Genomic DNA, 23,617 nt, shown 5'->3' with positions numbered 1-23,617 from the left:
ATCCAGTTATGTCTCCCCATGTCGGCACCTCACAAATATTTCATGCAGTCAAGTCCTAACCCAGTCTATGGGGACCAGGCAGTTTGCAAAGGAAGAGAGATACATGTTGGATAAAAGCATCTCAACTGGATGGGCAAGAAAATCAAAGAGGGTGAAAATCCAGGCAGAACTTGCTCCTTTTCTACCAAATCGGAAAAAAAAAAGTTTAAAACTAACCAAACACACAAGAATGGCAAATGTTAGGATGGAGAGAAAGGGGTCGTGATTGGAGCAGACATGGGTGGAAGTTTTCAGGAGGAAAGCTGAGCAGAGATAGGAGCACCCAGGAAGTTATGCCGAACAACGGACGAGTCGTGCAAAGCTGTTCAAAGCCTAGTCTAGAATGCTGACATCAGCAATAGGATATTGATCATATAAAGCTTATCCCCATCAGGAAATGACATACCACGTTCAAATAATTTTGAAAGACATTTCAGACATGGGAGGACATTTATGAGCTATTGTTAAGGGGAAAATTATTATATATGATATAAAATTTGGCATTTCAAAGTCATTTAAGGTTTTATCTGGATTAGGAATTCACATAGCTCAAAAAGGGAAAAAAATAGAGGAAAAGGTGAAGGAACAATTGGTTTCCCATTGTGTGGCTGTTTAATGAAGGAATAAGCATAGAGGTTTATTCCTGTAATTCCAGCTACCTGGGAGGCTAAGGGAAGAGAATTGCAAGTTCAAGACTAGGCTGAAACCATATCTAAGAAAGAAAGATTACTTTATTAGATTTATTTTTATTATTTGTTATTGTGTTATGTATATATGTATCTGTCTCTCACTCTGTGTGTGTGTGTGTGTATGTGTGTGTGTGTGTGTGTGTGTGTGCGTGTGTGTGTGTTTCCCACCTTCCAACTCCCTAAACTATCAATATAATACAGAGCAAGAAATCAGGCCAGGCCGATAGCTCAGCAGGTAAAGGAGCTTGTCACTTGCTTGCCTGAGGATCTGAGAGCAATCCCCAGGACCCACAGGGTAGGGGAGACTCCCAAAAGTTGTCCTTTGTCCTCTACATATGTGCATGGCACATATACACATGCCCACATACCCCAAAACATAAGTGTATAAAAATTTGAAAAAGAAGCAGTAGTTATGTTATGCCCAGATCACAGGGACCCCCAAAAGACCACCACGGCGACTGAATCCCATATGTAACATGGCTGTCACCCCAGTGCAGGGCAGGAGGTGGAGACAGGAGGAACATGGGACTTACTGGCAGCTAGTCAATCCAGTCAGTGAGCTCTGGGTTCAGTGAAAAAGACCCTGTCTCAAACAAAAAAGAGAGAGAAGTGACGAAGGAAGAAAGCTGACATCAACTTCTGGCCTCGCAGAGGTATACACGCAGGTGTATACGCATGTACACACACAGAGACACACAGACCCACATACATACCACTACCATCTCATAAAAAAGTGCACTCCCAAGAGAAAAGGCTTTGCTTAAACTATCTACAGATCAACCTCAGACCCTGGGAAACTTCCTGCCCCTGACTGGCCTAAAATGAGTAAGATGTATGTAAACAATGGGGTTAGACTGACAGCCTACTGCCCTCAGGGCCGCAGACAGGCATAGGCATGGCGTGTTGGTATATAAGAACACCTGAAGTTTCCCACCTGCATGGCCCACTGGGTGTATTTATAACACTTGTCAATCCCTGGTAGTCTCAAGCTGTCCCCAGTGTTCACACGGCGGGGGGAGGGGGGGGGATTCTAGAAAGAGGCCACTTCTGCACATCTGGAGCTAAGCCAGAGAAGGGTTAAGCAGGGCAGTAAATTGCTAGGCTCAGATGCAGACTTGGGGAAGTTTGTGCTCCATCTCTCAGCAGAGGGTGCTCAGGACTAACAGACCTGTAGGAAACATGGAGGGTGGGATGCTGCTCACAGGCTGGCTTCCGGGAACCTCTCTACTGATGGATGCTGTCACTGAGACGCTCAAACTAGAGTTACAGGTGTTTGTAAGCCACGATGCTGGTGCTGAGAACCAAAGCCGGGTCCCCTGCAAGAGCAGTAAGTGCTTTTACCCTCCGAGCCATCTCTCTAGCCCCTATGTCTTAGTTTTTGGAGAAACCTCCAGATTCAACTTCATAGTGCCTGCACCAATTTATGCTCCCACAAACAGTATATGAGGGTCCTCCCCTGCAAATCCACACCAGTATTTGCTGTCAATTGTTTTCCTGATGATGGTGGTTAATGCAAAGACTCATGGCTGGTCAGGGTGCTAAGACTAAGTACTTTCAGTGCTCAGTCCTCAATGGAATATTCATATTACCCCTGCCAAAGCTTAGGGACTCTCACTGAAGAGGAGGAAGAAATAATGTAAAAGCCAGCTCCGGGGGAGGATGGCCTGGAACCCTATTTTCTGAGCATGACGTGGTCATTGCACTCACGTACTCACTTGCAGCTGTGGTTACCTGCACAGGGCCTGCACAAAACTGAAGCTGTCGATATTCAGTCACGGAGAGCAGAGGGGCCGTGGACCCAGCTCATCTGCACAGGGCCAGTGGCAGTTGATGGCTTGTGGAACAGTAGGAGTCAGTCGTTGTCTTCAGAGGTGTTATAACTGGTGACATGTACCCCAGTCAATAGCTCCACACCCCTGCCAGTGAGGGGGCCCCGATTAAACCCAGATGTCACAAAGCCTAGATAAAGCAAAAAGACACAAAGAGGGCTTGGCTCGGAGAGGGTAGAGTGGCCAAGGTCAACAGAATGTATATTTACACAGATAAGATTGTCGAAGAATAAATAATTCAAATCAATAAATGAAACCAGTTCTTCTGGTTTCTTTTTCTAAAACCAGAGAACAGTATATCTTTCTTTCTAAGAACAGTCACCAGAGACTTTCAAGAACGCAGCGCTCAGGAGAATCCCTTTTGTAATTAAATAGAAAATAATCTGGTTTAGAGGTTCTCAGATTTACTGTGGATGAAATGAGATCACCGGGCCAGCTGCTGAAACAGATACACTCCACCCCCTGAGCCACACACCCCGCCCAGCCCAGACTCTCAGTCAATAGGCCTGGACTGGAGCCGAGAATCTGCCTTCTGAATTCTCCAGTTCCAGGGAAGCAGCGGCTGCTGCTGGCCCGGGATTCCCTCTAAGGACTCCTGGGCAGCATCAGCAGTCACATGGATGGCAAGACACTAGTGGATCTAAGAACACCTCGAAGTAAGATGATGGCAGGATTTCCTGCAGCCTGGTCTGCGTTTCAGACTGATGGGCCGGAAGGACGCGGAAAGGCGGAGACGACAGGAGACAGGAGAGGGCTCCCTCGCCCACCTGTGTAGACCTGGCTTGTGCAGCTTGCTGGCTAGAGAAAACCAGCCACAGGCACTACTCCCTAAAGAATCACAAACAGGACTGCCAACCCAACTGTGAACCAATCATGCTCTGACCTCTTTGTACAACCTATGTGCAGCAAACAGATTTCAATTTCTAACGACTTATCCATGTCCTCATGTTTGTTACATTCTTCCTCATATGTAAGCCTGCGCAGGACGCTCATACATCACCCCACAAAAAAAAAAAAAAAAAGAAAGAAAGAAAGACAGACTTCTTCTGAGCTGGCAGGACAGTTCAGTGGGTGGCGGCACCTGTTGCCAAGCTTGGAGACCTGACTCCAGTGCCTGAGACCTACCTGGTAGAAAGTGAGTACTAACTCCCGCAAGTTGTCCTCTGACCGCCATACCTACTCTCACACAATAAGTAAATAAAATAATTGTTTAAAACATTTTTTGCGATAAAATAAGCAAATCAACATATTCTTCTCTCTCAGCTTTGCTATATGCCACCTCCTTTGAACAAGGAAACTGCAAAAGCCCCAGGTCACTGGCAGGGCGGCTTCTGAAGCCCTTATGTGGGTTCCTCTCAACTTTAAAAAAGTGGGCTGTCCTTTCTCCTGATCAATAAAATCGCTGGCTTTGCTTCACTCCCAGCTCATCCCAAAATTCTTTCCTGTAGGTCGACAAGGACCCAGTTGTATCTGAGCATCCGAGGTGAGGCTCACAGGGCTCCTCAGCCTCCACGGTGGCAAAGCTGAGCTCTCTGCCGCGGTGACATATACAGGTGAAGTGTGATAACTTCTCCATCTACAGACTGTGGTTGGGAAAAATGGGTTCTAGGATGTTGCAGTAACTTCCTCCGTCCCTCCTCTCTTCCCCACACTTTCCCTCTTGGAATGTGGTCCATCTCATGCTAGGGAATTCGCAGACCAGCACTTCCGAGGACTTGCCTAGGTTGGTGAATCTGCTTGAGAAGGTCTATGTTGATGCAGAACGCAGCACTTACATCAAAGGGGATGCGAAGCAGTTTTTTTCTTGAGCCAAATGCAGGGGACTGTGGCCCAGGAATATGGAATCAAGTTGCCTCTCATGTCATGTTCCAATGTGCAAACAGTACGATGAAGTTTTGTAGTTATAAAAATAAAACAAAACCGTAATCAAGATACTTTTCAAATGCACTGGCAGGAGCATCCAAGAGGGGGATTATAGCAAAGCGGGCAAATCTCTGCCACAGGTATCAGATGCTGTTTGATGACTTTCTTAGCTTTTGGATTGATGGAAGATAGTGGTCTCCTACATTAATACAGCCCAAAAGATTCTACCTGATTCTTAGAAGACTGTTCAGTCAAAAACTATGATGGGTAATGAACGGCTGTTAAGGGGCTGAGAAGAGTCCAAAATAATTTTGGCTCTGGATCTGCAACATTCCAACTCTTCACAATTACAAGGTTCTCATCAATCTGCCCTGAAGGATCTTTAGTATGGACATAGCTTTTCTCCTGGGAACTCCTGCTCACATCCTGAGATCTGGCTCATGAACTCCTCAGGTTAAGTCACAAAGCAATAGTTGATGTCATGTGAGCATGAAGGAGGCAAGCAAGTTTACAGAATACGTGGTAGATGTGTGTGTGTGGGGGTGGGGGGTAGAGACTAGAGATCCCCTTTAAACAGCACAGGCTGAGCAGCCCTCATTCCCAGGAGCATCCTGGGTGACTTCAGGCCCTTGAGTTTTTGCTGTGCAAACACTCAGTCTTTTTTTTTGTTATTGTTGTTGTTGTTTGTTTGTTTTTGTTTTTGTTTTGTTTTGTTCGAGACAGGGCTTCTCTGTGTAGTTTTGGTGCCTGTCCTGGATCTCGCTCTGTAGACCAGGCTGGCCTCGAACTCACAGAGATCCGCCTGGCTCTGCCTCCCGAGTGCTGGGATTAAAGGCGTGTGCCACCACCGCCCAGCAGAACACTCAGTCTTTAAAAGGGAACCTGGCACGGCCATTAGCCTGTGGAGCCAACACTTATAAGAGAAGTAAAACCACTCCCTGTGGTTCTGAAGGTGGTAAAACAATTTTTTTGCCAAGAAAATTCTTACTCAAGAAACAAAAGTAAAAAAACCCAGGCAGCTCTTCTATGCATAGAAGCCACCACTGTGGGAGTAAACGTTCCAAATCCGTGGGGCAGGTGGAGCCGTTTTCCCACACATTGCTAACACACTTCCTATCTGTGTTTGTGAGGGATCTCCTTTCAGTGGAGAAAATAGTGCTCTGGTTCTCCGGGTGTCCTGAGCTGGTGTTCAGAGTGCAGCAGCGTGTTCTGGCCTTGTGGAATCCTCACCGACAAGGTAGGACCAAATCATCCTTATTTATCAAGTGAAGGAAAAGCACCACAGAGGTTAAACAGCATCCCTGTGACACACAGCTGGGGACCGAAATAGCAACCCAGGTACCAGACTCCACCAGTGCATGTCAAGCCATGGCTCTGCCTCTCTTCGAAACAGGGTTTCTCTGTGTAGCTTTGTGCCTTTCCTGGAACTCTCTCTGTAGCCCAGGCTGGCCTTGAACTTACAGAGATCCACCTGCCTCTGCCTCCCAAGTGCTGGGATTAAAGGCGTGCGCCACCACCGCCTGGGCTGGCTCTGCCTCTCTAGGACCAGAAGATGAGAGGCCTCACCCCTTCTCAGAGTGTGCTGTTAATAGTGCATAGCACACTTGGATTTTGATTTTTTTTACTGTTTATTGTCACTTTTCTGTCAGAATTATAAGCTCCAAGAGAACGGGCCTTGATGACTACAGATATCAACATCATTAAAATATACTTGCAAATGAAAATCAAAAACATTTTAAAGGATCACACAGCACGGTCAAGTTGGTTTCATTCTGGGTGAAAAGTCAGCAAGAAAGAAAGTGAACAAGAGAGCAAGTTACTTAAGACAGAGAAGATCTGTATTAAGGGGGGAAATGCTAGAGATGGGCTCTCTGTAAGAACCAGAGCCTTCTTCCGCGTATGGGGAAGGAAGTGGAAGTTTCCTTTTCTGGTCAGTTGGCATTGCTAGGGGGACCCAGTGAGCAGTGAGTTAAGAACGTTAGGTGATCAATAAGCATCTTGCCTGGCTGGCCATTACTTGGGCTCCACAGAGCAGAGCAGTCGAGAGTCTACAGCAGTGGTTCTCAATCTTCCTTATGCTGCAACCCTTTACTACAGTTCTTCACATTGTGGTGACCCCCAACCATAAAACTATTTCATTGCTACTTCATAAACTGTTGGGTTTTTTTTTGTTTGTTTGTTTTTTTGTTTTTTTTTTTTTGGTTTTTCGAGACAGGGTTTCTCTGTGTAGCTTTGTGCCTTTCCTGGAACTCGCTTTGGAGACCAGGCTGGCCTCGAACTCACAGAGATCCGCCCGCCTCTGCCTCCTGAGTGCTGGGATTAAAGGCATGCACCACCACCGTCCGGCTCATAAACTGTAATTTTGCTATTATGAATTGTAATGTAAATATCTGATATGCAGGATATATGATATGCAACCCCTGTGAAAGGGCCATTTGACCCCCCCCCCCAAAGGGGTCACAACTCACAGATTGAGAACCACTGATCTAGAGTAATAAAGTTTATTTACTTTTAAAAACCAAATTGCTGTAGTTATTGGAATTGTCACAGTTCAAGCAAACTGGAGGAGCTGTACAAAATGGTGGACCCTGGCTAGGACCAACAGTGGTGGTTCAGTATTGAGATGGCTAGTCTTTATTTTCAACTTGACTGGATTTGGAATCACTATGGAAATTCACCTCTGGCATGTCTGTGAGGGTGTTTCCAGGGAGGTTTAACTGAGGAGGAAAGACTTACCCTGAATGTGGGTGGCACCATCCCACAGTTGTGACTCTGGACTGGATGAAAAGGGAAGAAAGGAAAAATGCAAGCTGAGCTTCTCCCTGACTACGGATTCTCACACTCAGGGCTTCCAACCACGGATGTTCACACTCAGTGCTTCCAACCACGGATGCTCACACTCAGGGCTTCCAACCATGAATGTTTACACTCAGTGCTTCCAACCACGGATGTTCACACCCAGTGCTTCCAACCATGGATGTTCACACTCAGTGTTTGCAACCATGGATGTTCACACCCAGTGCTTCCAACCACGGATGTTCACACTCAGTGTTTGCAACCACGGATGTTCACACCCAGTGCTTCCAACCACGGATGTTCACACTCAGTGCTTCCAACCACGGATGTTCACACCCAGTGCTTCCAACCACGGATGTTCACACCCAGTGCTTCCAACCATGGATGTTCACACTCAGTGTTTGCAACCATGGATGTTCACACCCAGTGCTTCCAACCATGGATGTTCACACTCAGTGCTTCCAGCCATGGATGCTCACATTCAGGGCTTCCAACCATGAATGCTTACACTCAGTGTTTCCAACCACAGATGCTCACACTCAGGGCTTCCATAACCCTCCCTGCCATGATGGACTAAACCCTTAAACCATCAGCCAAAATAAGCCCATCCTTCCATATGATCACCTTGAAGGATGCAGAAAAAGGTCTTTGACAAAGTTTATATCTCTTCATAATGAAATCCCAAAGTACCTGGGAATAGAAAGTTCATACTGCTGTTGTAGAATATTAGTTGAGATATGTTACATTTGTTTATGCTGTGGAATATTTGTTTAATGAACAAAGATGTATTGCATTCTTTTATGTTGCATTTATTTAACTCTGTGAAGCTGAGTTATTTTGCCTGCCTAAAACACCTGATTGGTCTAATAAAGAGCTGAACGGCCAACAGTGAGGCAGGAGAAAGGAGAGGTGGGGTTGGCAGGCAGAGAGAATAAATAGAAGGAGAAAAAGAGAAAAGGAGGAGTGAAAAAAGGAGGAGAGGACACCAGAGTCCAGCCACACAGCCAGCCGCGGAGTAAGAAGTAAAGAAAGACATATAGAATAGAGAAAGCTAAAAGCCCAGAGGCAAAAGATAGACAGGATAATTTAAGTTAAGAAAAGCTGGTTAGAAATAAGCCAAGCTAAGGCTGGGCATTTATAAGAAAGATTAGACTCCATGTGATTATTTGGGAGCTGGGCCCCCAAGAGTCAAGAGTTAAAAACAAAAAGCCAGCTACATACTGCACCATAGTAAAGGCTATATATGACAAACTTATAAGAAATATTGTATTGATTGAATAAGGGCGAATTTAAAACCATTTCTTCTAAAACCAGGAATGAGACAAAGGTGTCCACTCGCCACTTTCACTAGTTAGCTTTTCATTGCTGTAAACAAAATGCCTGACCAAAAGAGCTTAAGGACTGAGGGATTCATCTCCCGGTTTAGGGGATCTCGTCCATCAGAGCAGGGAAGGATGGCAGCTAACACATGGCTTGGTCTCAGATGGCAGTGAGTGTTGGGGGCAGCTTCCCTCTCAGGAAGCAGGGAGCCTAGGCTGGAAGTGGAGTCTACCCTTCCATGACTCACTTCTTCAGCCAGGATCCACCTTCTATTCTAAAGGCTCCACAGCTCCCAAAGTCGCACCACCCGCTGGGAAGCCCGTGTTCAAACACAGCCTGTGGGGCATCTCACCTGCAAACCATTACCAGGAAGAAAGACTTACATTGGTTAGTGGTTTTGGCGAGATCAACCCTTAGCCATCTGGATCTGTGTGCTTAGAGAAAGACATCAATGGTAGGGGGAGTAAATGGCGGAGGAGAGCTGTTCCCATCATGGCTGACTAGGAAGCAGAAAGTGAGATAAATAGGAAGTAGCCAGGGATAATATATCCTGAGGATTGTTCCCAAGGAATGTACTTCCTTCATCTAGGCCCCACCTCCTGAAGATCTCACAAGCTCCCAGGGTAGTGTTATGCACTGGAAACAGAGAGTCAAACATGAGCCTATAAGGGACATTTCTTGTACGCACTTCTGATCCACACATACACATGTGCATGCCTAGGCACGTCACAACATGCACATGCCTGTAAGAAATAGATTGTGCTAGTCTACTTTTAGATGCGTGCTTAGAGTTCATCAGGGTTACAGATGAGTAGGAGGCACCGGGCCCTCTCTTCTGTAGGTGGCAGCTGGTGGCAGCTTGTCTCAGAACTCTGAGAGCTGCGAATTACAGGTTGTCTGCAATGTGACTGAGCCCACAATGTGAAAAGGGGAGCAGGTTCGCGTTCCAAACTATTCATTAAACCAAGGCTTTGGGTCCTAACCAATGAGATGGGGGGTATGGGGAGAGGGCAAGTCCCAGCCTCTGAGAGAAGAGGATAGAAATTTCCAACCAGGACATTTCAAAAACCACCACCTTGTGCCAAATTCTCTACGCCGACACCCTATTTGCAGAATGGCATGTTAAAAACTGCTTCATTTTCACTCATCTCTTGAATTTGTCATTTTATTTCCCACATGTTCCCATATTCTGACCACACAGACATGTAAGCAGGTGAAAAGGAGGTATTCAGGATGGTGTTTTCTCTGGAACATGGGAAGAAAGACAATGTGACTAGGAGAAAGTGAGGTTTGGCAAAATGGTTTTCTAAGGTATTGGCAATATTTGTTTCTTAATTCAATAGTAGGAATGTAGGTGTAAATATTTGGGAAGTTGGTTTAATTTTTAATATTATTTTATGTGTATGTAAATTTATTTTGTTTGCATGTATGTCTGTGCACTACGTGCATGCCTGATGAAACTGGAGTTCCAGACAGTAGTGAGCTGCCATGTGGGGTGCTGGGAATGAAACCTGGGTCTTCTGGAAGAGCAGCAAGTGCTCTTAACCACTGAGATGTCTCTATAGCCCATAAAAAATATGGGTTTTTTTTGTTTTGTTTTGTTGTTTTTTAGAAAAGACAAAAATTAGGTGAGTAAAAGACTTAAGGTCTGCCTTAAATAGAGTCTGAGCCCAGCCTGGACTATGTACAGCCAGGTTCTGCCTGGACCAGGACCACCTTGGGAAGTGCTAGGTCAACTACCTGGACAGGGTATAGATTTAGGCTGTTGACTATCTATGTAGGTCTGCAAGCTGGGGGCCACTTCCATACATTCAGACAATACAGGTAGGGCCAGATGTGACGCAGCTGGCACCAGGCAGATGGGAAATCACTCAGCAGCAGAGCAATGATTAGGTAGCAGTGCAGCAAGGTCTCAGGCAGATGAATGAATTCAGTGTGTCATTTTGTTCAGTGTTTCGTTCTGTCCTAAACCCAGACTCCGTGCCTCTACTTAATGTGGATGCAAGCTTCCATTTCTTCTCTCCAGGCATTTCTACTTGCAGAATTTCATTCAATCCTTTCTGGACTGTGGCTGATATTACTATCACTTCAGAAAAGGAAGGGATTCGTTTAAGGTCACAGGCTCACTAAGGTATAAGAATTGCGAGCCAGGACTGTTATACACAGCACTTCCAACCATCTAACGCTCACCGGGCCTTCTTTACTCAATTCTTTTACCTCCGACACTCTTTCCTTATGCACAGAGCCCTGACAAACCCCCTGGGGCTCACTGAGCCCACAGAGCAGATCCGGCTCCTCAACCCCTTCATGACCTTTAGACAGTCCTCAAAATCTGCAAGTACTAGTGGGGTTTTTAGTGAGTGTGGGGTGGCTTGGTTTCTCAAGACAGAATCTCATATCTTTTCTAACTCATTATTATTAATAAATTTGGTGGCAACTGAATTTTTTTTGTCCATTTTTATTCAGCTCCTATGCTGGTTGGTTTTTGTCAATTGGACACAAATCCAGATATGAATGGGAAGAGGGAGTCTTAATTGGAAAAAAAAAAAAGTTTCCATAAGATGGGCCTGTAGGCAAGCTGCGGGGCATTGTCTTGATTAGTGAATGATGTGAGAGCCCAGCACACTGTGGGAGGTGCCATCCCTGGGCTGGTGATCCTGGGTTCTATAAGAAAGCAGGTTGAGCAAGTGATGGAGAGCAAGCCAGTAAGCAGCACTCCCAGGTTCCTGCCTTGGTTCTCCTCAAAGGACTGTGACCCAAGATAAATAAACCCCTTCCTCCCCAAGTCGCTTTTGTTTAAGGAGTTTTACCACAGTAATAGAAAGCCTGTCATCATCCTTTGGAATCTTACATCTTTGTGCAATTGCCTCTCTTGAGTTGGATGCAATGTCTCTCCCTTCCCTGGCTGAACACATGGTTAGAATTCTTGGCATCATACTGTAGTGTTGATGGCAACATTAATACTTGACTACAGAGCAAACAGCCTGAATACAACCAATATATGTTAACCAATGACCTAAGTTGTTTTGTTTTTTTCAATGACTTAAAAAACCGTCTTAGCAGGCATGATGGCACACACCTGTAATCCCAGCTGAGACTCAGAAGTGGGAGGAAGGAGGAATTGATTACCTAAGGCTAGCCTGGGCTGCAGGGTGAGACTCCATCAAAAGAAGGAATCATCCTTCTGTACCTATTTTACTAGAATTTCAAGTCAGAAGTGAACATCAAGTCATTATTGCTGGGCTGGGATGTAAGATGGTAGTAGAGCATTTGCCTAGAATGCTCAAGGCCTTGTGCTGGCTATCCCAGCACTGAAACAAAAACAAACCATTACTGTGGAAAAGTAACTACTGAGATTATGCCTTACTTATTAACATGTATTTACATTTTGTTTGTGTAATCAGAATAAACCCAGTTTGATCATGCTGTGTTACCATGATAGAACATCTAATGTTTCACTCCACATTGCTTCTGCATGTGAGTGCTACTCCGGTCTATGTGTTTATCGGCATGAATGCACCTTTAATAGTCTACAGATGGAATTCACTGTTCCTCTTAACAGTATGAAAGACTTTATCTGTACAATTGCCTGAGCCTTACATATTTTGGGAGACAGTTTTACACTTTTACCTATCCTTTCAATGTCATCGCCCAGGAAGCTGCATCTCGATTGGTATCTCTGCTGCGAGGCTTTGCATTCTGTTACAGACTAGAAAAGATGTTCGCAGGTCCCTGTTTCCAAGACTCCGTCCTCAGGAGCACTCACCAGTAGCCTAGACCAAGGGAACATGAGAGGGAACGCATGTATGGCTTTCAATTTAAATCTGATGCTTCTGGCTTCATTCTTAGACACAGCACACACATCAATGGCTCCTTTCCCAATGTTTCAGAAGTCTGTGGACTGGCATTCCCTTACTGAACTCCAAGAATCAGGGCACTGTGCCCCGAAGGAGTATCTTGCCAATTCATTTGCCCTTCCAAGCCTCTAATGGTTCTCATAATCTATGCATGTATCCCTGCAGGCCAGAAGAGGGAGCCAGATCTCATTACAGATGGTTGTGAGCCACCATAAGGGTGCTGGGAATTGAACTCAGGACCTCTGGAAGAACAGCCAGTGTTCTTAACCTCTGAGCCATCTCTCAGCCAGTGTTCTTAACCTCTGAGCCATCTCTCCAGCCCGGTTCTCACAATCTATTTATTTATTTATTTATTTATTTATTTATTTATTTATTTATTTATTTATTTTGGTTTTTCGAGACAGTGTTTCTCTGTGTAGCTTTGCGGCTTTCCTGGAACTCACTTTGGAGACCAGGCTGGCCTCGAACTCCCAGAGATCCTCCTGCCTCTGCCTCCCAAGTGCTGGGATTAAAGGCATGCGCCACCACCGCCCAGCATTTTTTATTTATTTATTTTTTTTGGGGGGGGGTTCTCACAATCTAAATTGTTTTAAGAATGGCTTCATTTTGAGAGGATATTTTTTCTGAGAAAATAACCACCTCATTCTCCAAGTTTACAAAGAATGTGACAAAACAGTGCTTTATATTAGGATTTGAAGTTTTTTTCTGTAACAAAAACCCCCTCCGTCCAGATCTTTATCATTAACTGGTGATTTTGATGAGAATGGTGCCCATAGGCCCTGATGTCTGAGTGTTTGAATACTTGGACCCCAGTTGGTAAAACTGTTCGGAAAGGATTAGGAGAGGGCCTTGGAGGTGTCACTGGGGGTGGTTTTGAGGTTTCAAAAGCCCACCCCAGGCTGTTAAGTCGCTGTCTTTGCTTCCTGGTTGTTGATCAGATGTAAGCCCTCAGCCACAGCTACAGTACCATGCCTGCCTGCTGTCCTGCTCCACACTAAGATGGCACTGGACTAAGCCTCTGAAACTGTAAGGCCCCTATTAATGGTTTTCTAAGTTTCCTTCCGTCATTCTGTCTTCACAGCAATAGAAAAGTAACTGACTTCTTGATTTCAGGGATAACAATCATCAGAACGAAGGTGAGTGTGGTCACAGTATCTTACCCTGGATGTAATTTCTATGCCCATCTTTTAATATTTAGGATGGGCTTTCCTAAGTGGAAAGCACCAATTCATATATTAGAAACAACCCACTCAATCCCCAGTCTATGAGGAGATTTTTCATAGACTCTTGATTTCTTTTGTTAAATAAGAGAAAGGCAATTTAAGTCTTCCAGAGAGAAGCTTCTGCACCCAGAGCAAACCCAGTGGGCATCCATCAGATTAGGGGTGGAGCCCAGCTCAGGAGGGAGCCTGCAGTCAGTGTGGCCAAGTCTCAGGGGCTCAAGACCCCTGTGGGATTGCATTACTTCATGAGCCATGCTCAAAAGGATGCTGCTCTTCCATCATGTCCCTTGGCTCTGGGAAAGCGTGAGTTGCTCTGAATGACTATGAAGCAATAATGAAAGAACGGACCTCTCCGTTTCTACCTGCCCTGAGTAGTTTCCTGTTGGTTAATAACAACTGCTGAAATTTAGCTGATGGATTAGTAACTTCACTCCATTGTTTAGTAGGTAAAAACAAGGACGTAAGAGTATCCAAGATCTAAGCACTCCCAAAAATCAGGATGAGAAATCAGGTGTTTAGAACTCTAGGTTAGCTTCTCCTCAACAGGCCTCTGGGGTTCTCCCCATCTAGTCCTCTGAATTTCTGGGCAAGCATACCTTGGAAGCTTTTAATGCACTCGCAGGGGATCAGCCCTTCGCCCTCTTCCCAAGGATCCCTCATTACCAGCACTGGTTTAAGACCAGAACACAGCCTGCTCATGCAGGCATACACACATATCCTTTACCTTCCCCAAGAGCTAGAACTAAAGTATGTGCTATGTCAGGTAACTACCATATCCTCTTAAAGGGCTGCTCTAAGAGCTGAAAGCTGGCATCTTTCCTCTGGTGCTCAAAAGGCTGAAAGACCCTACGGTATCTCCACGACTCACCCTTCCCAGAGAAACAGATACTTTTGTCTTTTGCCAGCTGCGTGGCGATGAGACTGCTCTCAGTTTTGTGCATTTATAGCAAGTGCCCACTGCATGTCCCACTTAGGGACCTTCTGTGTTTACCGCTGCTTTGTGTTTCGGCATCTTACTGAAGTATTTCAGGCCTTTTACCAACAGCCGTGCCCCAAGGATCCCCTCTTAAGTTGAGATGAATGGTGCACACGATCTTATTATTTCCTTTGATGGCAAGATGAAGGAAGAAGCACACAAGCCCACGTGTTCTGATCCATGCGTCCTTTATTCCATTACCAACCACCGTGCCACATTCAGGCAACAGCACACAAACTGGCAACCAACGCAATCCAGTTGTACAACGATCTGAGGCTTACAGTACATTTAAGGCTTTTAAATTTGAAAAAAGAAAACGAACTAAAATAAGACCAAAAGACCCCAAACCCAATTCCCCAACCAATCCACGTAGTGTAGCAATTTTAAGCATCTCATTTCTGATGTTCACCTGGCACAACTCCAGTGTCAAAACCCAAATAACTCCTAAACTAAGAAATCAGCTTAGGGTAATTTTAATTACCTAAATTCTTCAAAGCAGAAACTTGGAATTTTTGTCTTGGAAATGTTATAAAAATTTTAATAGCAAAACATAGGAATAAAAACATATTAACAAAATGTATTCAATCATTTACAGTACAAACAAGGAATCTGCAGTCTGTTGTTGTGGCCCGACAAAAGAAAACTACCCATTAAGAATCTGTGCACAATGTCATTGCAAATATGTACAGGACTTTAAAAAAGCCGACAAGGAGGACTTTACAGAAGGAAAGTCGGCCAGGCTTTATTAGACCAACCAGACAATCAAAATATTAAAACTCTTGGCTAGTAATAAATTTACACTTAAAAAAACCCCAGTTTCCTGTTGTTTACGAATATTCCAGTTGTATTTATACGGTTGCAGTGGATGAAGCTGTTGGTGAGAGTTCCAGTAAATTACTCTTCAATTCATGTGTGTGGGAAAGACTGGCATGTTAACACAAGTTAATGGAGGATTTCTCACAATGTTTTTCCAGTTACACTACCATAGCTTCACAAATGGATCTCACCCACGGCAGGCACCAGGGCTGAGAGTGAGTGCCGCAGGTCAAACACTGGCACATGGGTGAGAGGGTGATCCTGCACCGGGTGGGGAATCAGAGGTGACAGCGAGGGAGACAGACTTGATCACGCTTTAGTCTATGATACTGGGAAATAGTCCCCACAGTCAGCTCTCGTTCCCACTCCTGCAAGGTCATGCAGCTGAGACTCCAGCTGCTCAGCCTAATGGAAGGTGGAGATTAAGTACAAAAGACAGACTTTGTTAGCTCTTTAAGGAGAACACCCCAAGGGCTGGGCCCTTCTCTGTGGTTATTGGGCATCACTGTTAAATCCAGTCAAAGCATGTGCAAACAAGGATCCTCGCTTCACAGTAATGAGGTAAGGTTGGCTGCCATCTTCAGGAGTTGGGAAGCTCGTGAGATATGAACTGTTTTAGTCGTTCTAGGTACTGTGCATACAGCTCTATGTCATTGTGCCCAGCCCCCTCAACCCACAAGGGCTCGACAGCACGGGGACAGCGCTCATACATCGCCAGGCCATGGGAGAAATCGATGACCTCATCCTCGGTACCGTGAATGACCAATACGGGAGAGGTGACTTTAGATATCTTGTCAATGCTGCAAGACAGAAACGGGAGGGGGAGACAAGGACTCCTTTAGTCACACTCACAGAAGTGCTGCCCTGATAAGCGGGTCAACATCACAGCTGGACAGTACAGAGCTGGGTCATGCCCTCATGACTAAGAGCAGTGCCCAGGTACACTATAATGGCTCAGCTTTCTTTTCCCATTGTCTTTCTAGTAATATTTTTTCTTAACATATTTTTTTATTTGGAATCATTTAAGATTTATAGTAAAGGGAGATATTACAGGTTCCCATAATTCCTAACTCCATTTTCTGTTGGGCTAACAGCAGCCATTACCATGCTATATTTGTCAAAACCAAGAAATCAACTTTGGTACACACATATTAGCTAATATCTCCCGCCTTTATTTGGATCCCACTTGTTTTTCTACAAATGTCTCTTTTCTATTCCAACATCTCATCAAGAATACTGTACCACACTTACTACTTTTTTGAAAAGTAGTTTATTACGTCAGACTAGCAAACCAGTACCTAACTTTTTTTTAAGATATTCATGTTTTAAGAAAACTTTAAAATGTGAACAGGCCAGCCCTTGATACATCTGAATGAATATCTCTGCAAAGTGGGATGGATGTCCCTCTAGTTCTCAGAACTCTTCTTTAAGAAGCAAACCCAGGCCGGGCAGAACGCCTTTAATCCCAGCACTCGGGAGGCAGAGGCAGGTGGATCTCTGTGAGTTCGGGGCCAACTTGGTCTACAGAGTGAGTTCAGGGCAGTCAGAGTTACACAGTGAGACCATGTCTTGAAAAAATAAATGAAGAAGCAAATCTGGGCTAGAGAGATGGATCAGTGGTTTAGAGCACTTGTTGCTCTTGCAGAGGGACCAGGTTCAATTTCCAGAATCCACACAGTGGCTCACAACCGCCCATAACTTCAGTTCCAGGGGATCTGATGCCCCCTCTGGCTTCTTCGGGTACCAGGCACACATGTGGTGCACATACACGAAGGCAAAACATATAAAATAATCTAAAATTTTTTTTGAAGAAGCCCATTTCATAAAAGCAGAGGCTTAACTTTTTGATAAAAAACAGTACCACTTGGCTCAAAAGCTTAACACGATGTTTAGATTTTACTCCAACTGCCTTCTGTTTATAAAAACCAAATCCACTCTTACAGGATGAACTCTCAAGGATCTTCAAAAACTGTACTTTAGGCTCTGAAAACGCATCCCAGGGAGGAGCTGAAATGACTGTCAGCATTTGTCAGGCTGGGTGCCTGGACGACTGCTCTGATGGTGTGATGGTCCATTAAGCCATGAATAAACATATCTTCCCATCTGTCCTTTTGCCTAAGACCTTCTTACTGCGGACTCCTTTTTAGAGTTGATCCTAGTCAGGCTTGTAAAAAGACACAAATGGGTCTATTTGTGGGAGTCTTTCTGATAAAGTAACAGCTAACATTCATCACAGCTGAACACTTGTGCAGTCCACATGAAATCTCATTTAATCCTTATGAAACAGGACCCATGAGGAATTGCCTTCTGTTTGATCAGGGAGGGAGCTGAAGCTCAGAGGGATTATAAAATAACAGGCACCAGGCCAAGGAGATAATAAAGAGGGTTAACATCAGTTATATATTCCAAAGGTCTTCAAGTGACTGTCATAGTCTTTATGAACAACCAATGAAGCTGCCAACTGCTTGAAGGCACCCCAGAAAGACTGCAAAACCCCAGCAGCCACAGAGTCTGCGAAGATCAGAGCCTCTGTGACCTGTGCAATTTTGCAGAGCATGAACCTTACCTGAAACCTACTCCTCCCCTGGATTTCATTTTAAAGTGCCTCCCTTTAAAAGCCTTCAACTACACTCAATTAAAAAAGATATTTACTCATCAGTTATGACAGGCCTGAGACAATGCCCCATGCTGCTATTTATGGGAATCTCTTACTGTCTGCAGAGGGCATCTGAAGCTGAGGGCCATTGTCGGATCCTACATGCAAAGGTAGAGAATAACCAACATTGAAGTATGAACAGGACTCATTCACTTTATCTTTTTAACGATGGAAGGGATTGTGAAAGTGTCTTTCTTCCCTTCCAGAAAGAAAACATTCTGCCATTTGGTAGCAAGTGACACTATATTAAAAAAAAAAAAAAAAGTTTGCCAATCCAATTAATGATGAAAGCCAGTGCAGCCGTTAATGGCTTGAGATACATTCCATCAATAATTTAGGGTGTTGAGTAGGAACAGTGGCTTCTCTGTCTCTAACCTTATGAAGCAGTGATGCCGCTGCTCCTGGCCTGATCTGTAAAGAGTACAGTAACAGGATCAACTTTTTAAAGCTGCTGGGAAGGCAAACTGGAGGGACAGGCACACAACACCTGGTGGGATCAGAAAAACAGCTTTTGTTGCTGGTTTGTTATTAATTAATAAAGTGCAATTAACTACAATGGAATTAGTTTCAATAGCTGCATGTTAAGGTATAGGCTAATCTCATCATTTTATTTCCAGGGTAACTCCTGGAATTGCTTCCCACAAACATGCAAAATATCCATCTTTAAACAAACTGCCTCTCATTACCAATTCAGCACAAATAAGGCCACATTTGCAAGGCATATCAACCCTATTTAGCATTCACAGCCATGCCCCCAGAAACGCACAGTGTCCCATTCCCAGGAAGCAGGGTTTCAGTGAAGCCTGGTACAAGCTCCACAGCTGAGGGCTAGCCAAGGTGCTAACAAGGTTTCTTCCTGTGAAATTAGACAGTGGAACGCAACTTTATGCAGCCAAATGCTGTATTCTCTTCTCAGCAAGAACAGAATAATGACAGTTAATAGGTCAACCAAAGTCTTGAGACCATGCATTACTCCTGCTAACGCTTTTCCTGGAAAGGGTAATACAAGCTGGCTAGCTTCTGCAATGTCCTAAGGGGAAAAACTAGGGGGCAAATACTCTAAAAATACTTCTCACATTATCACTTAATTAACAAAAAACAGAACAAATAGCCAAGAAGGAACTTGCATAGAAAGCACTTTGCTCCCAGTTTTTATATTTATAGTGGTTCTCCCTTCCATTAAGGGGAGCTGGAGAACAGCAGAGGTCAGCTAGCAGGGGGCCTAGGCTGGCCTCTCCCGGGCAGGGCATGTCTGCAGGGACAGGCTCAAATTCTGAGATTGGGAAAAGGTGGCGGCTTTCTCAACCATCCCCAAGAAAACCCTTCTATTCTTTACACAAAGACTACCTGAGCATGTAACTTTCCCCTCACTTGCACCCTCTGACTGAAAGAAGAGAAATCCATATATGTGCTTCTCTTTATTTCAGGGTCTAGACCAGGACTAATTGCTTCTTTATACCCTTTATACCTCTCCAGTAATTGAGCAATACAGGTCCCTCTGAATAAATCAGCACTGAACTGGAAGTTCCTTCAGGACATGCTGCATGTTACAGCTTAATCAATTAGTCCTGGGCACCGACACACTCATGGTCCTTATCCATCATCTGGAGATTGGAGTCTCAGTATGCTACATCTGCCTCACATCCCCAGCGCTGTCCAGTGGGCCTGACATGGGGGGACGCTCAATCAATATTAGAAATTGCACAGATGTGGACTCTGAGCACTGGCTGACTTCTCACTCATCCAGCTGTAAGCTTACCTGGGGAAAGCATCAAAACAGTATGTTTTCCTGGTATCCGGAAAAGCAACTCGCAAACCAGACATCAGAGGGGAATGGAGGATGACCGCTGCACACTCGTATCGCGAGGCCAGGTCCACAGTGGGGACGGTCCCAATGCTCTGTCCATAGAGGATAATGTTCTCAGGACTCACGCCATACCTGAGGAAAGCAGAGGTCACACACCATTAGATGATGTATGGGGGACGATGACAACAATATTTTAAGCCCACAAAAGCTCCCACATACATTAGCTCAAAAAACTGTTATTATCTAACTTTTATATTTTAGTTTAACATGAACATGAATTTTATAAAAACAAACAACAGAGGCCTACTTCAGAACTAAATGACTAAGAACCTGCTTTCTGCGGGACTTTGTTCCTGGCTGATCATCTAAACAAATGCACTGTAAGCTTCAGGTAAGGTTTTACTCAGTCTTCACATTTCCTATTATTCCTTTTAAAACTGATAATCACAGTTCTAAAGTAAAAATAAAACCAAGATCTGGCAAACTAATATTAAGAACTCTTCCAGTGAAGTTTTAATGGCATGACAGACACTGGCACTTATCACAGAAGAGTTCATTAAGAGATAATTAATTTGAAAGCAATCACATCTTAAGCCTCTTCTCAGGGCTAAATGCTTCCCTGAGTTTCAACTCAGCAGCTGTCTCCTGATCCGCTCCTGTAAAGGTTCCAGTAATGCCCATGTGGAACATTGACTACACTTCCCAGCCTGCCTTGCAGGTGTTAATTCTTTCTCCCCTCCCTCTATGTTGGTGGGAAGGGATGTCAGGTGAAGGTGTGAAAGAAAGCTACATCCTCCTACCAGGGCAGAACAGAGGAGGGGCAGACAGAAGAATGCAGCCCTTACTAGCCTACAAAAGATGGGTGGAGAGAGACGAGAGAGATGGGTAAAATGCTTATTGCAAAGGCTAAGGACTTAAGTTCTTATCCCTAGGACCCACATAACGGAAGGAGGGAACCTATTCCTACACTGCCCCGACTCACATATATGCAACACACACACACACACACACACACACACACACACACACACACACACACACACCAACAATAAATACATGGAAAACAATTTTTTAAAAAGCTATCAAGAGTATACTAAGAGCACCTAGAAAGGACAAAAAGAAGGACAAATGGGTTGGGGGCCGAGGAAGCACAGACACCTACTACAAATAGAACACACAGTGTTAGTTTTGTTATCACATGAAGATGCACATTAAAGTAGCGAGTATTATTTTATACCCAAGAGACTGAGGAAAACGAGAAAGTAAGACAACTTCCGGGTGACATGCGCTGTTTAATCCCCACTGCCATCTTGGCTGAGTCTGGAACCCTCTGGGAAGCTCTACACATCCCTGCGCATGTGCAGGTTCTGCAGAGGCTCTGGCTGAGGAAGGTGCCGTCTCTCTCTGCTCCTCCCTGACCACAGACCCAGTGTGCCCACGTCCCTCGTATTCTGCTGTCCTGCCTTTCCCCACGTACTCAAACTGCAGTCAATGAAAAGCCTGTCCTTCGTCAAGTTGCTTTGGTTACTTTTGTCACAGTGATGAGAAAAGCAATACAGATGACAAGATTGAACAACAGAATGTATAACCTTATTGAAGGAGTGTAAATTGCTACAAAAAACTTGGGAAAACAATCTGGCAGTCTGACATTAGCTGGTAACACTAATGATACCATGTGCAAAGTGTGTAAACCCACCAAAATGAAATAATATTGCTCACTGTTCACTTGACAACAATATTGTTAGTTAACTTGATGTAAAACTGAAAAACAAAGATGTGAATCCCTACAAGTCAGGACAGTGGTGGTGATGGACAGGAAGGTTTCATCTGGGAAGAAGTGTGTCACTTGCACAGGGTGCTGGCAATGGTCTATGTCTTGTTACAGTGTGCACCTTGTTGGTCATTAAGCTCGACATCTGCCAGCTTTTGATCCTCAGAGACTGGAGTTTAGGTAGTGGTTAGCAGTCATGTGGGTGCTGGGAACTGCACCCAGGTCCTCTGAAGAGAAGCAAGTGTTCTGAACCACTGAGCCATATCTCCAGTCTCTAAAAACAGACAAGTTTTAAAGAAACATGAGGCCAACAAATAGTTACTATAGGAAAGCTAACGTCAGAATGTTCAACCAAAGCAGCCTACAAAAATAGGGCTGTGCTCCTCTAAAACATAAACATAGGGAAAGGGACCTTGACAGCAGAATGGGAAATGGCAATGATGGTGTACTTTCAGGTGGTAAAATTCACTGATTTTTCCTTCCTTCACAGCCCACTGAAAATAGAATCTGTGGTGCTTCTTTGGGGAGTTCTCAAGGAAAGGCTCAGAGCCCATTCTGTCTGAGGACATGGAACTCCAGATGCAGCTCAAGGAAAAGGGACAACTTCATGCTACAGGCCAGCAGGGAGACTCCACAAAAGGACACGAAGAACAAACTGAAGAGGCTGCTGTACCCAGTACCAGAGTCTGTCACTGGTGGAACAGGAAAGTGTGCGTGTGTGCAGAGGAGGGCCAGAAAACACACACAGGAAGCAGTCCTAGGCACTTGGAGGTGGCGACCAGGACGAGAGGCACAAGTATGTTCAAAGGTTAGGCCACTTGCCATCGGCTGAGGAGTTATCTGGCACCACCAGTTTGAGAACAAGAAGGAAGAAAATGTCTAATAAACCAAGAAATTATGAAAAGTAACTGGTAACAGCTCGTGCAAGTTCACAGGAACTCTAAGGAGCCAACACAGGCCAGTTCTGCCTAAGGCAACCTCAGGGAGCTGCTCTACGGGGACCTGGGGGCTCAACGCAGCGACGTGCGCTCACTGTCATGAAGATCCCCGCCATCTGGAGGAGCGGTGAATGACATCTCTTCTGCAATGGGGAGGGCACTGAGTCAGCACTTGCTGTGGATAGCACAACCCTGGGAAAATGTTCTCCTGGGACCGTTTCACACTAGCCACATTTCTTCTTCCCTCGGGGGTTCCTTCTGCTTCCTTGATCATGCCTGTCTCCTCTCAGGCATCCCACAGCCCCAGTTCTCAGGCTTTTCTAGAATCTTCATAATTATTTCCATGTAGAACTCTCCAATGTCAGCTTCCACCCGCAGCAGATGTGTTACAGATATGCAGCAGCCATTGCTGAATGGATGAATAGATAGCCTGACTTCAGTCCCTCTTTGTGCTGCCATTTTCTTCTCAGCGTTCAGCACTTCACACTCAGCACCCCCCCAGCACCTCTTTATACTGTTTTCCCATCTTTCTATTTCTCTCCAGTTCCATACCTTTCACCCATGGGCTGGGAACCAGGGGGAATTCTCCTGCACATCCTCTTCATCACTAAGCCTGACCCATTCCCATCTCTGAGATGTTTTCCAGACTGACTGCTTTTGTGACACAGGTTGCTGCTCTCTGCTGGTGGATACACCTCCTGGCATCCTGTGTGCAACTGACCAGGGGCTGCCTGTTGAGTCAAGTGTAGGCAGGTGTGCTTTCAAAGTGTTGAGCATTTCAAAGTATTTCAAGAATCTGGGGTCAGTTCCCAGAGGTCATTCTGGAGATCTTACTGGCACTGCCTCTACATCTTTCCCCAGGGGCTTAGACTGCACAGGGGTCCTTCAATGCTGACTTCTAATCTGCCCAATTCTGTGAATCATCCCATGACTATGGGAAGCGGGTGTCCTAGTTTCTGGATCCCAGCTGGGTTTCAAGTCCCCTGCCTCATTGACTCACGTTAATGACACACAGGTCTGATAGCCTGCCAGGACTC

At 44.9% G+C, this 23,617-nt stretch overlaps 1 protein-coding gene across 2 annotated transcripts in view; it reads right to left on the bottom strand.

The window, feature by feature from the left end:
- Window positions 1-14,763: 14,763 nt before the first annotated feature.
- The window catches only part of Abhd17c (abhydrolase domain containing 17C, depalmitoylase), a 40,756-nt gene continuing 31,902 nt past the window's right edge, over window positions 14,764-23,617 (bottom strand). Inside the window, exons 2-4 of one of the 2 annotated variants that reach the window (XM_059271998.1) lie at window positions 19,824-20,003; window positions 18,440-18,551; window positions 16,096-16,208 (exon numbers count right to left, since the gene is read on the bottom strand). In XM_059271998.1, coding sequence (XP_059127981.1) covers window positions 16,203-16,208; window positions 18,440-18,551; window positions 19,824-20,003 — 298 coding nt within the window. In that variant the 3' untranslated portion in view covers window positions 16,096-16,202. Of the gene's footprint in view, window positions 16,209-18,439; window positions 18,552-19,823; window positions 20,004-23,617 lie in introns of both variants that reach the window. The other variant, XM_059271990.1, reaches the window with a different exon arrangement.

Source organism: Peromyscus eremicus, chromosome 1 (assembly GCF_949786415.1).
Source record: "Peromyscus eremicus chromosome 1, PerEre_H2_v1, whole genome shotgun sequence".
Classification (NCBI taxonomy): domain Eukaryota; kingdom Metazoa; phylum Chordata; class Mammalia; order Rodentia; family Cricetidae; genus Peromyscus; species Peromyscus eremicus.
The sequence above is the reverse complement of the archived record's forward strand: the minus strand, read 5'-3'. Positions and strand labels throughout refer to the sequence as shown.